The sequence below is a fragment of the Triticum aestivum genome, chromosome 2B (assembly GCF_018294505.1).
Source record: "Triticum aestivum cultivar Chinese Spring chromosome 2B, IWGSC CS RefSeq v2.1, whole genome shotgun sequence".
Taxonomy (NCBI): domain Eukaryota; kingdom Viridiplantae; phylum Streptophyta; class Magnoliopsida; order Poales; family Poaceae; genus Triticum; species Triticum aestivum.
The window spans coordinates 795,951,242-795,965,510 of record NC_057798.1 but is presented as its reverse complement, the minus strand read 5'-3'; the positions used below and the strand labels follow the sequence as shown (position 1 = coordinate 795,965,510).

General features: G+C 45.1%; 1 protein-coding gene across 3 annotated transcripts; it reads right to left on the bottom strand.

Annotated features, from left to right (window-relative positions):
- Positions 1-802: 802 nt before the first annotated feature.
- Positions 803-6,411, bottom strand: LOC123047495 (amidase 1). Of its 3 annotated transcripts, XM_044471065.1 has the most exons (7): positions 6,198-6,411; positions 5,721-6,124; positions 5,422-5,631; positions 5,169-5,325; positions 4,850-5,021; positions 4,594-4,728; positions 803-1,195 (listed from the first exon to the last, which is right to left on the bottom strand). In XM_044471065.1, the coding sequence occupies exons 1-7, from the start codon at positions 6,329-6,331 to the stop codon at positions 1,079-1,081; spliced, it is 1,329 nt and encodes a 442-aa protein (XP_044327000.1). In that variant the 5' UTR covers positions 6,332-6,411; the 3' UTR covers positions 803-1,078. The 3 variants fall into 3 exon arrangements, with proteins under 3 accessions (XP_044327000.1, XP_044327002.1, XP_044326999.1); XM_044471067.1 differs by lacking the exon at positions 4,594-4,728; XM_044471064.1 differs by lacking the exon at positions 803-1,195 and having other exon boundaries at positions 4,346-4,728.
- Positions 6,412-14,269: the final 7,858 nt, after the last annotated feature.

The following is a 14,269-nucleotide window of genomic DNA, read 5'->3' as shown; positions in this document are numbered from 1 at the left end:
AGGAAAGCCCCACAAATTTACAGACTCTGTTGCACGCACAGGTTGTCCACCAGGCCATAATGTGGTTAGTAGATATAGACTAAGTCAAACTTTATATATTGCCTTGCTATGCAAAAATGTAATTTTGAAGCACCGGCACATTATGCCCTTTTTTCGAAAGTCAAATAAATGGAGTTTTAGAGCTAAAAAACTTCTTACGTTTTGTGTACATGCACACATAGAAGTGCAATATATCCGTGCGATTTTTTTAATCAAAATAAGTATTTGTTTGTGAGAGATACAAAAAAGTAAAATACATGCAAAATCAATTATTTTTTTGGCCTGATTTTCTTTTCTTTTTTGCAGGATAAAATATAAAAAAATCAAACAATACATGAAAGTCACTTAGACCACATCCATACAGTTTTGTGTGAAATTTCTAAAATTTGTATGAAACTTTTAAGTGCCAGTTTTTAAACTTCAAGAGAAAACGTGCTCAGTGGCCACCGTGCTCCAAAATTCCGCTTTGGTTGCTATGTACTACCTCTCAAAGGTGCTCAGTTGCTATATATATAGCGCTCCTATGGGTCTGCACAGTTACTTTTCAAGTTCTTTATTTTTAATTTTCATATTATTTTTACCATTTGAAAAAAGAAATGTAAGAACAAAATACAACTTCCATAAACTTCAAGAAAGTGTTAGTGCATTTGAAAAACGTTCAACATTTTTTTGGAAAATGTTTCACATGTATTAAAAAAATTATAACACCTTTGTTGTGTAAATTATCCTTACATTTATACAAACACAGTTGCCATAGTTATTCTTAAATTTACACAATGATTTCTAATATAGGTCGAAATATTTAAATCCACATATATAAAGTTCATGTCTACCACTTTGAAGTACACCGTATTTGCACGGTAGGACAAGTTCGAGCACCAGTTTCACGTATTTTGTAACTTTAGGCACTAAATTGACGGTAAAGGACAAGTTGAGGCACCTTCGATACATTTAACTCAAAATCATTTCATAAGGTATAACTAAGACCCAGAGAACAAGGCTAAGAACAACCCACATCCTGGTGACAAGAACGCCACCATCAGCCACCAAGCCTGACTCTAGGCCTCCACCCCTGCGAAGCGCGGTAAACTTTATTTGACACCCACTCAATCAGCTTTGCTCCCAACGTCAGCATTTTTTTCTCTGGGTCCTTCATCTGCAAAACAGACCAAATGATGATCCAATTACACATTGGTCTCATCAAAACCATCGAGTCACATAAGTAACTATGGTTAAAGATCACATCATTGCGGCACTTCCAGATGGACCAAAACAGAGCCGAAGTGCCAACCAAACAAGGTTTTTGTCACATTTTGGAAAGTTTTTGCCAAAGCAATCATTCAAATCTAGTGTAATGGAATTTAAGTCAAAAGCACACCGCAATAAAATCTAAATCAATTTTGCAGCAGAGCAAGAGAAACATAAGTGATCAATACTTTCATCTTGCCCATAGAAAACACAAATTTCTCTCCTTCCCATCCCCTTTTCAATAGATTGTCTCTGTTTAATATGCTTTTCTTATTAATTAGCCACAGAAAGGCTTTGATTTTAGCAGGTGCTTTTATCTTCCACAAAAACTTATGTGAAAAAACAAAATCTATCTTAACAAGAAACATATGTAGAGACTTCACAGAGAATTTCCTATCACCAGTAAGCATCCATACAGGTTCATCTTTTCCCCCATTCATGATTATTTCTTCACATCTTTCTTCTTTGGGTTAATTTGATAAATGTCACTCCAAATTTTGCAATTCCAAGAAATGTCACTGCAATTTTCAAACTTTGAAAAATGCCATTTCATGCCATTTCTAGTGGCATTTTTCGAAGTCTGCAGTGGCCTTTTTCAAACTTTGCAAAAATTGCAGTGACATTTTTCAAAGTTTAGAAATTGCAGTGGCATTTTTATGAATGGCCATAATTGGAGTGTTCCAAAGAATCACCATACAAACTTCTTCCGAAAGACAAATTATGCCACCCTTTTTCAATAGCATCAACAACAGAAATGTTGTGATCAAAACAAGTAAAATAAAGACCAGGGTAGGCATCTTTATGGGGTTTACCTGTTGAATAACTTTACTTCTACAAGTACATTCTTAACTTGTGCTACTGTACATTTTAAGACTTTTACCAAAAGAATCACAACTACACCATTGAAGTGTGATTACATTAGTTTTTGTATTCTTTACTATTTCATTGGTGTAACAAGATAAATAGGCAAAACCTAAGCGGTGTACTCGATTAACTTGGCCTGAAGTGACCCTACTTTACTGAAAACGGGAAAATCTATTTAATTTCTAGGTGGTGGGATGTTTTCTTGCACCAAACCAAAGAAGGGGTGGGGCCTTTGTAACAAAAAGTCCTACGGGTAATACTAACTAAGAATCAGAGTGATCAAAGTAACACATATATATGGTGATATTTAAAATTTTGCCTACGAACTTTTTAAGAAAATGAAGGAGACAAAGAAACATCTTTGTCTTATGTTAGTTTATCAAATTTTGAAGCTTGTACTAGCAGTATTGCCCGTCTCTACTGTAACAACTACTGAGAGGTGGTTTTTGACCCTGAAGATTGTGAAAACATAATTTTTTTAACTTTCGATCTATTCATTTTCAATCATAGCAGTGCAACGAACACCAGAAATAATAAAAATTACATTCAGATCCATAGACCACCTAGCGACGGCTAGAAGAACTAAACCGAGCCGAATGCGCGCCGTCAGCGCCCATTCCTCGTCGGAGCGGGGCAGATCTTGTTGTAGTAGACAATCGAGAATTCTTCATGCTAAGGCCCCATAGGACCATCGCGCCAAAAGAATAAGTGTCGCCAATGAAGAGAAGCGTACGTAGATCAGAAAGACCCAACGTAAAGACACATAAACATAGATGAGCAAAGAACGGATCCGAGTAGTCCAGAAAGACGACCACCGATTGAATCCCGCGAGATCCGTCATAGACACACCTTCACATGTATGCACACGAGTACTTGAGAGCAGAGGGGATATATAGCAGAAAAAAATACCACAATTCAGGCAACCGTCGGCTAAAACTACAACTATTTAGTTTTGCCCTAAAACTCACCTTCACTGATTTACTGCCCCTACGTACTTGAATTGGATCCTCCCGTCGAGACACATAGACGACCTGGGCACGCTTCATCTTCAACGCCTCGTCACATAGACGAGCACTTGGACATGACGACTGAATGTGCAAACACGCACAACTCCTTGACACTCCAAACTCCCGTGGACGACGATCTTGACAAACTTCCGCCGCCGCGCCTCGGCACTACTGCTCCCATCAACGACCACCTCCCACCGCATTACCGACAACACCCGCCATCTCCCTCCTTGTCACTCCGTCGAACAACGATTGTCTGATCCTCCTCGTCGTTGCACCACCCAACAACTTCATCGCCCGTCCCGAGGCGCTAGTTGGGTTGCGACCCCGGGGCAAGCGTGGCTTCAATCGACCTAGCTTTGATACCAATTGTTGAAACTTTACCCTCAAGATCGACCACATTAAATCACAATGAACACGCACACGCATAAACTTTTGCCAAAGGCACGTGTCGTGCCTCTCTTTTTCCCTCTTTATTTTTTTTCTTGTTTTCTCGGTGATACATCTTTACGTAGCCCTGATGCACGTATGACTTTGCTGAAATCTTGTTTTCTTGTTTTACGGAGCTCCTTCTGGCAGAGGAAGAAGAAGACACGCAGGGGCTTATAGGCTGGGCCGCCTTCTCAGCTGGGTCGGCTGCTACTGGGCCAGATAACTTACTCTCATTCTTTCTCTTTTATTTACTGTTTTTCCTTTGTTTGGATCTGTTTTTATTTGATTAAAATCAAATCATTTTTACTAAACCTTCTGAAAAATATAAGTGGACTTAGGGGACTTGTCCAGAACCATCTAATAGATTTCACAATTATTGGATTCGTATTCTATTTAATATGAATATAAACCAAATTCAAATACATATTGATTTAAATTCAAAGCCCAGAATTAATCCTTAAAAATGTTCATAAATTTTGGTTTGCGATGCAGCTATTGCAAAAATTCTCAGAACCATTTGATAGGCATTTTTGAAACAAAGAATGCATTTTTAGGGGTTTTCCCCTTTATTTATATTTTGAGGCTTTAAAATTCCCTCGATTCAAATTCCTATACACTCAAATATTCTAGGGCTGTGACATTATAGACTTGAACCGATTATGATTGTTGTGTAGTGTGAAGTATTTCGTTTGTATTAAGCACCCGTCTACATTTGTTTGCATGATGGTCAAAATCTATCTACTACACAGACTCCGTCAGCTATGCTCTTCATGGTATATATTGCATATGTTCAGACAGAGTCATACAATTTCCTGTACTGGAGAATTCAGCAAGAAATGACATAATTGGGCTAAGCTGACGAGCCCCAGGCTGCTGCGGCCTCGGCTTGGAGCGCCTCATGGAGCTCCTGTGCTACAGCGACAAGGAAACGGTCACCGCCATGCCCTGCAAGCAGCGAGACCGACACCGGGACGCCGTCAGGGGTGCCCAGAGGGATGCTAACCTGGCAGAACCCCGACAGGCCGGCGATGGACAGCAGCGAGAAGGCCCTCGCCCGGAAGTCCTCCAGCAGCGCTGCGTCCATGCATAGCTTCGGTGGCGCGCCGGGGACTGTAGGGATTGCCAGGATTTTGTCGTCCTACGGAATGCGAATTCATTCGATCACAGCAAGAAAAAAATCAACTCCTACTGCTACCTGACAGACTGCATGTTCAGAAAATGTGTGCAGCAATGGGATTATGAACATTGTGTGAGTTTACCTTGAGGAGAGTGGCTAACGCAGATTTGAATTCAGTCCTGACGGCATGAAGATCATCCATGGCAGATTCATCCTCCGATGCAATGGCCTCCTGCACTCGCTCTCGGATGCCAGGGCCGAGGTTGGGCTTCACCGTGTTAAACCACTCCGCGTGGTTTGATTTGAATTCAGACCTGAAAAACATGTGGTACATTTAACCTCATCTGTGTGCATAAGTACAATTTGGATTAAACTGCTGCACTTCCATTACAAAGATGATTGAGTTCCTCTGATGGTGGTTGCGCCTAGTGTGATTAAGTAGGTATGTTGTGGTTGCACACCTTTGAAGGACTCGCATGACACGTGAGATGGCAGACAGGGGCGGCACACACGATGATGATGCTTCGACCGCAGACAAGTCGGTCATGAACTTGCCGATGCTCGGAACGTTGCTGGAGACAAAATCACCAAGGTTGCCATTGTCCACCACAGCATCACCTGCCAAACACACCTCACAAGTCTCAGACACTTGTATATTTAAGGCATGGCAAGGATGAAGCTTCAGATGAGTTAGTGTTCCTGCTAGATACTTACTGCCGAATACCTTGGCCGCTGAAGCGTTGAGGATCTCGTAGGTGTGGTCATCATCAGAGGAGCCCAAGATCTTGAAACAGTCTGCAGGAATGATCACACGGCTCGGTCGTCGTCGTCGTATCTCGGCATCATCGTCGGCGGCAGCTGGCACCGGCGGTAGCATCACGTCAGTGACACGAGACAGCGTAGGCAGATCCCTAGCAAACCACCCTGTAAGCATAATCACACTGGGATGCTCTCATATGTCTGAATAATTCGTCTGCTGAACACTGACAGTAGCAGGGCTAGACTGAAATTACCGACAGTGTCGAACATCTGCGCCATGGGCACGACGTTCTCGGTGGAGACCAGTCCGTGGGAGGGCCGGAGGCCGAAGATGCCGCAGTATGCGGCGGGCACCCTGACGCTGCCGCCAGTGTCGGTGCCGAGCGCGAAGTCGGCGAGGCTGGCGGCGACGGCGACGGCGGAGCCGCTGGAGGAGCCGCCGGGGACGCGGCCCGGGGCGCAGGGGTTGGCGGGGGTGCCGTAGTGCGCGTTCTCGCCGTTGATGCTGTAGGCCATCTCGTCCATCACCGTCTTGCCCACGCCCGTGGCGCCGGCGGCCAGCGCGGCCAGCACGGCGGGCGCCGTGGCGGCGGCCGGCGCGTGCGTCCGCGCCCAGTCCGGGGTGCCAAAGCCGGTGACGCGGCCGGCGACGTCGAAGCTGCGGCCAATCGATGGATCCGTCAGTCAGTCGGAAGGGATGGGAGTGGGGGAGGGAGGGAGCGAGGTCGTACATGTCCTTGATGGCGAAGGTGAGGCCGTGCAGGGGGGGCTGCTGCGGCTGCTGGTGGTCGGAGGAAGGAGACGGCGGCAGGAGGAATTTCTCCATGAAGGCGCCGTGGTCGTCGCCGTTGGCCTCCATCTCCATGGCTCTGCGATGTGTGATGTCTGCTCTGCCTAGGCTATGGATAGATAGCAGCAGGATAACGACGTCAATAATTCGGTTGGGCCATCTCTAACGGAACCCTGTAATACGAGGAGTTAGAAAATGTGTGGACCTAATCAAATTTAAATTATGCGTAAACATCTCATTTTAAACTTTTTTCTTGCAAATACGCTTAAGATCATATATCATTGCATTGATAGAGCGAAGAAATTACAGGGTAGTGTCCTAGCCATGTACACAAACTGACGTGGCCGGGACGCTTGCGGAGGGGAAGACAAAGGGGGTGCTTAGCCCCAACAGCGGTAATAGTCCTTTAGCTCCGGCACAAGCCCAGCAGTGAGCCTCTTCCATGATCACGCATACAAGTGTGGAGGAAGAGGGCATGATCTTGTCAGGATTACGATATTGTGGTGCCGCCCAACTGACTAGGCAGTTAGGGCGGCAATGGTTGCCAAGCCACACAGTAGAGGTGTCGGAGTAGTGTCCAATACTCCAATATCATGGACATCCAGTCAAAGAAGCTCGGGAATCCATTCGGCGGGAGAACCGTAAGGCGGCACTAAGAGAGAATTTCGTGCCTCGAAATGCAAGGGTTGCATCAGATGTTTCAAGTCCGAACGATTCCTAAGTAACACGAGCGAAGATGCAACCAACCAGGATGTGGATCAGCGTCTCGGGCTTCCAGGAGCAGAGGAAGCAAGCTGGCTCATGGGGAAGTCTGCGGCGGCTAAGCGATCAACAGACCAACATCTGTTCTGGGAGTCCAACCAGATGAAGAATTTGACCGAAAGGGGCCCCGGGTCTTCCAAACCAGGCGCCAGTGCTCGGACGAGGTAAAACCCAAGAAAAGCACATTGTAGCATGAGGTCGCCAAGTAGATGCCATTGTCAGTCCATCGTCATTGAATCATGTCTGACTGCGAGGTGAGTGCCACATTGTTGTAGTTGGCGCCATATATCAACATATTCAGTAGTTACAGCGGGCCCAAGTGATCCCTGGATGTCAAGAATCCAGGCGCGATCATGAAGAGCATGGGCAACCGTGCGGGAGCGCCTCCTCCTACTTGGCACAAGTGCCACCAGAGTGGGTGTGAGGTCAATGATGGAACTGCCCACGAGCAAAGGGTCGACCGAAAAGCGGTGGGAGATGCTGTTGCCAATGGTCCATGTCGTGAACGCCTGGAAAAACTATAGAACCACGAAGTTGGACGGAGGCTGAAGATTAGACTAAGGTCATGAATTTGATTGCCTTGATGGTATTGCTCATAAAGTTGTTTTGAGAATGAATATTTCAGTTGATCAAAGTTATGTCAAAGCTTGTCCACAATTTTAAACAAATCATGGCGCTTCAGCTTCTCCATGGATCCATGTGCACTATATTTGGCTTTACGCGCGTAAATGTGACTCCCTCGGTGCTCTTGAGTTTATGCTGAGATTGTTCGGCTTTCCCTTGAGCGATATGTATATGGTAAATGCTAGAATTTAGTCTATTTTGGGACAGCCCAATAACTATTTCAAAAATTCCTAAATAAATCCTAGAGGCCCACATAGCCCATTTGTGCAAGGCAAGAGATACTACTAAAAAGTTTAGTCCCACATTGTTAGTTAAGTGGGAGTTGGACCTCTTTATAAGGGAGGTTCTTTCCCCACTTGTATGAGCATAAGAACAAGAGGGACATCCACGCGCGCTCCTCCTCTGCCGCCAGCCTCGTCACGACGCGCCGCGGGTTGCGGGAATGAGCTGAGCCGGTGTCTAAATTTTTGCCACGCACTATGGGTATACGAAAGGTCACTCGGAAGCTGAAACATTTTTCTGTCTCTGGACACTAAATTCGAACGGCCCGCCTCTTCGGCTGCTGCCTGTTCGTTTCGTCTCCCGCGTTCCCTTCAGCTCCCGGCGCAGCCTCTCGCCTCCTTCTCTTGCGCCTATAAAAGGGAGGTCGCTCCTCCCAGAGAGACACACCAGAACTTCTCCTTCCTCTCGCCACCGGTTCCAATCTTTGCGCTGCTGCTGTCTTTCTCATCCCGGCTTGCAGCGTGCACCGCGAGTCGGGACAGTAGTCCTCCGAAACCGCACCTCTTTGAGTCTTGTACGGGAGAATGGTGATAAGGTTTTTGGGGAGCCCTCACCCCAAGTCCAGTGCCTCTGCTCCGGCTGCTGTCCAGTACGTGTTCTTGTTTTTGCTGTTAGAGGTCCTGCCACAGTTCTTTCTTCTAGTGTTTACCCTACACATGTTAGGATCTACCTCATATATGCATCTTGATCTACTGTCTGCTCGAGAGATGATCGTTTATAGCTCATATATGAAGATGTTGTTTACCTTCTCTTTGTCAAATCGCATGGCTTGTTCTATCATTGCTACACTAGTCATGCTTTATCTAGTATTTCTGTTAATAAAATCACTCGGTAAATTGCTCATATTTCCAACAATCCAAAAACCTTATTATAGGCAATTCACCTCGAATGATTTTGCTGCTTCCATGAGACCTCCTATGTTTGAGGGTATCCACTATAAGAGGTGGCGCGTGAGAGCAGTCTTATGGTTTCAAACCATGAGTTGCTATGACGCCACTCTTGGTAGACCTGAAGGAGAACTTGATGCTCAACAGGCACAAGCTTTTCAGAAAATGATACTTTGTTTAAGGCTTCTCTCTTGAGTGTTCTTGATGAGAACATAGTTGATGCTTATGCGTCAATTGATAATGGAAAAGATATGTGGGATGCACTCGAGGCCAAGTTTGGGGTCTCGGATGCTGGCACTGAGCTGTACATCATGGAGCAATCTATGACTACAGGATGACTGAAGAGCGCTCCGTGGTTGAGCAAGCTCATGAGATACAGTCATTTGCTAGAGAACTTGAGCACTTCAATTGTATCCTACCGGACAAGTTTGTTGCCGGGGGTATCATCACTAAGCTTCCTCCTTCATGGAGGAACTTTGCTACCTTACTGAAGCATAAGAGATAGAAGTTTTCCATTCCGGATCTCATTGGTACTCTTGATATGGAAGAAAAGGAGAGAGCAAAGGACACACGTGCTCGAGGTATTGAGGGAGGATCGAGTACCAATCTGGTACAGAAGAAAAACTTCCAGTCTCACAAGTTCAAGAACAAGGGCAAGCTTGATGGTAAAGCAAAGTTTGATGGGAAGAACAAGGCTGTACAACACACGAACTTCAAGAAGAAGAGTGACAAGAAGAAAGGTGCTTGTCATGTGTGTGGAGATCCTGATCATTGGGCTCTTAGTTGTCCTAATCGCTATGACAAGCGTCATCCTGGGAAAGGCGGCAAGACCGCTAATGTTGTCATCGGAGACATTGACATGAAGGATGCTGGGTATGGTATATTTCCCACTATTCTTTCAGTATGTCATCCTCCTGATTGGTTGATTGACACGGGTGCTAATGTGCATGTATGCGGTGATATTTCCATGTTTTCGTCTTATCAGACCGCAGGGACTTCAACCGTGCTGATGGGCAACGGTTCAAGTGCTTATGTTCGTGGTGTTGGCACGGTCAATCTGAAGTTTACTTCGGGGAAGATCGTGCGGCTGAAGAACGTGCATTATGTCCCCTCCGTCAATAAAAATCTTGTTAGCGGATCTCTTCTATGTAGAGATGGCTACAAGCTTGTCTTTGAGTCAAATAAATTTGTAATATCCAAGTATGCAACCTTTGTTGGTAAAGGCTATGAGTCAGGAGGCTTGTTTCGTTTATCTTTATCAGATGTTTGCAATAAAGTTGTTAATCATATTTGCAACAATAGTGAATCAAATGTGTGGCATTCACGTCTCTGTCATGTTAACTTTGGTTGCATGTCGCGACTAGCAAAGTTAAACTTAATCCCTAGTTTCACCACTGTCAAGGGATCTAAGTGTCAAGTGTGTGTGCAAGCTAAGCAACCTCGTAAGTCTCACGTGACTGCGGAGAAGAGAAATCTTACACCACTAGAACTTATACATTCAGATCTATGTGAAATGAATGGTGTTTTGACATAAGGTGGAAAGAAATATTTCATGACATTAATTGACGACTCCACTAGATACTGCCAAGTGTATCTTCTGAAATCTAAGGATGGGGCTTTGAACTTTTTCAAGATCTATAAAGCTGAAGTGGAAAACCAACTTGATCGGAAAATCAAGAGGCTTAAGTCCGACCGTGGTGGAGAGTATTTTTCCAATGAATTTGATGTTTTTTGTGCAAAACATGGTATAATCCATGAGAGGACGCCTCCCTACTCACCTCAGTCAAATGGGGTGGCCAAAAGAAAGAACTGTACTCTAACTGATTTGGTTAACGCCATGTTAGACACATCGGCTCTCTCCAAGGCATGGTGGGGGGAGGCGATATTGATAACATGTCATGTCCTAAATCGAGTCCCCACAAAGAACAAAGAGATAACTCCATTCGAGGAATGGGAGAAGAAAAGGTTAAAACTCTCTTATCTGCGAACATGGGGTTGTTTGGCGAAAGTCAATGTTCCAATTCCAAAGAAGCAGAATCTTGGACCAAAGACTGTGGATTGCGTTTTCCTGGGATATGCTTTTCATAGCATTGGTTATAGATTCTTGGTTGTAAAATCTGAGGTACCCGACATGCATGTCGGTACGATCATGGAGTCGAATGATGCGACTTTCTTTGAAGATATCTTTCCCATGAAGGATATGGCTAGCTCATCTAATCAGGAGATGCCTAGTTCATGGAATCAGGAACCAGTTACAATTACTAAACCTGCCATTTCTATGGAACACTTTGAAAGTCCTGTGGAGGAGAACAATGAAGTTCCTATTAGGAGCAAGAGACAGAGGAGTACAAAGTCCTTTGGTGATAATTTTCTTGTGTATCTCATAGATGACACTCCCAGTTCTATTTCAGAGGCATATGCATCTGAAGATGCTGACTACTGGAAGGAAGCAGTTCGTAGCGAGATGGATTCCATCTTGGCGAATGAAACTTGGGAGATAATTGATCGTCCTTATGGGTGGAAACCTATAGGATGCAAATGGGTATTCAAGAAGAAGCTTAGGCCTGATGGTACTGTTGAAAAGTACAAGGCTCGGCTCGTGGCTAAGAGTTATACCCAAAAGAAAGGTGAAGACTTCTTTGATACTTACTCATGTGTGGCTCGATTGACCACTATTCGAGTTCTACTTTCACTAGCTGCCTCACATGGTCTTCTCGTTCATCAAATGGATGTTAAGACTGCTTTCCTAAATGGAGAGTTGGACGAGGAAATTTATATGGAACAACCAGATGGGTTTGTAATAGATGGTCAGGAAGGGAAAGTGTGCAAGTTGTTGAAGTCTTTGTATGGACTCAAGCAAGCACCCAAACGGTGGCATGAGAAGTTCGAAAGAACTTTAACAGCTGCAGGCTTTGTTGTGAACGAAGCTGACAAATGTGTGTACTATCGCCATGGTGGGGGCGAGGGAGTTATGCTTTTCTTGTATGTTGATGACATACTGATTTTCAGAACAAATCTGAATGTTATTAAGGAGGTCAAGGATTTCCTATCTCGTTGTTTTGAGATGAAGGATTTAGGAGTGGCTGATGTCATTCTGAACATCAAGTTGTTGAGAGACGATGATGGTGGGATTACATTGCTTCAATCCCACTATGTGGAAAAGATCTTGAGTCGCTTTGGCTATAGCGACTACGAGCCCTCTCCAACACCATATGATGCTAGCGTGCTGCTTCGAAAGAATCGAAGAATTGCTAGAGATCAATTGAAGTATTCTCAGATTATTGGCTCGCTTATGTACTTAGCTAGTGCTACAAGACCTGACATCTCTTTTGCTGTTAGCAAACTGAGTCGGTTTGTCTCAAAACCAGGAGATGTGCATTGGAAAGCTCTAGAGAGAGTTTTGCATTATTTGAAAGGCACTGCGAATTATGGAATTCACTACACCGGGCACCCAAAGGTGCTTGAAGGGTATAGTGACTCAAACTGGATCTCAGATGCTGATGAGATAAAGGCCACGAGCGGATATGTATTCACTCATGGAGGTGGCGCTGTTTCTTGGAAGTCTTGCAAGCAGACCATCTTAACGAGGTCAACAATGGAAGCAGAACTCACAGCACTAGATACAGCTACGGTCGAAGCAGATTGGCTTCGTCGGCTCTTGAATGACTTGCCGGTAGTTGAGAAACCTGTACCGGGTATCCTTATGAACTGTGACAATCAAACTGTGATCACTAAAGTGAGCAGCTCAAAGGATAACATGAAGTCATCAAGACACGTTCAGAGAAGGTTAAAGTCTGTCAGAAAAATGAAAAACTCCGGAGTTATTGCATTGGATTATATCCAAACGTCTAAAAATCTGGCAGATCCTTTTACTAAGGGTCTATCACGTAATGTGATAGATAATGCATCGAGGGAGATGGGTATGAGACCCACAATATGAGTTGTTCACAGTGGTAACCTATTCTTTGTGATCGGAGATCCCGTGAATTAGATGTGGAAGACAAGTTGTTGGTCAACTGGGAGGAGAGTATCCTTACTGTTAAAAATACCACTCCATGAAGATGCAATACTCTCCTAAATCCACATGGCAGGTTGATGTATATCTTAATGTGTTCTAAGTGGCTCTTTGAAGCAGAGATGTTGTCCTGCAGAACATCTTTTGAAGAACGCACCTATATGAGTCTGATTGTTAAACGTCGCAATCTACGAGAGTAGGGTTCTCTCTAGTAAACTCATGAAAGGTCTCGGAGTATGACGAATAAGCTCCACCCACGGGGAAGACCCACGGTAGCCACGTATCGGTCAAGGCTTTATGTGAAGCTAGATTTGCAGAAAACTTGCAGTTCAAGGCCCACTCCACTGTCCAAGTTGCTTACTAGTGTAGCATAGAGTTCTAGGTGGAAGTTCAACTTAACAGTCTACACTGTAGTACCGGTATATAAAACATTGTTTTGGAACCAAAGGCAAATTTTGTGTGCCTCTGGGATCTGGTGGGGGATTGCTGGAATTTAGTCTATTTTGGGACAGCCCAATAACTATTTCAGAAATTCCTAAATAAATCCTAGAGGCCCACTTAGCCCATTTGTGCAAGGCAACGGATACTACTAAAGTTTAGTCCCACATTGTTAGTTAAGTGGGAGTTGGACCTCCTTATAAGGGAGGTTCTTTCCCCACTTGTATGAGCATGAGAACAAGAGGGACATCCACGCGCGCTCCTCCTCTGCCGCCCGCCTCGTCACGACATGCCGCGGGTTGCGGGAATGAGCCGAGCCGGTGTCTAAATTTTTGCCACGCACTATGGGTATATGAAAGGTCACTCGGAAGCTGAAACATTTTTCTGTCTCTGGACACTAAATTCGAACGGCCCGCCCCTTCGGCTGCTGCCTGTTCGTTTCGTCTCCCGCGTTCCCTTCAGCTCCCGGCGCAGCCTCTCGCCTCCTTCTCTTGCGCCTATAAAAGGGAGGTCGCTCCTCCCAGAGAGACGCACCAGAACTCCTCCTTCCTCTCGCCACCGGTTCCAATCTCTGCGCTGCTGCTGTCTTCCTCATCCCGGCTTGCAGCATGCACCGCGAGTCGGGACAGTAGGCCTCCGAAACCGCACCTCTTTGAGTCTTGTACGGGAGAAGGGTGATAAGGTTTTTGGGGAGCGCTCTGCGCGACTACTGACTTCTTCGTCACGGATGCCCCGGACTCCGATGACTACTTCCCCGACGACGACTATTTCCCCGACGTCGACAACCTCCTCGACGACATGGAGGACACCGACCCCAAGTCCAGTGCCTCTGCTCTGGCTGCTGTCCAGTACATGTTCTTGTTTTTGTTGTTAGAGGTCCTGCCACAGTTCTTTCTTCTAGTGCTTAGCCTACACATGTTAGGATCTACCTCATATATGCATCTTGATCTACTGTCTGCTCAAGAGATGATCGTTTCTAGCTCATATATGAAGATGTTGTTTACC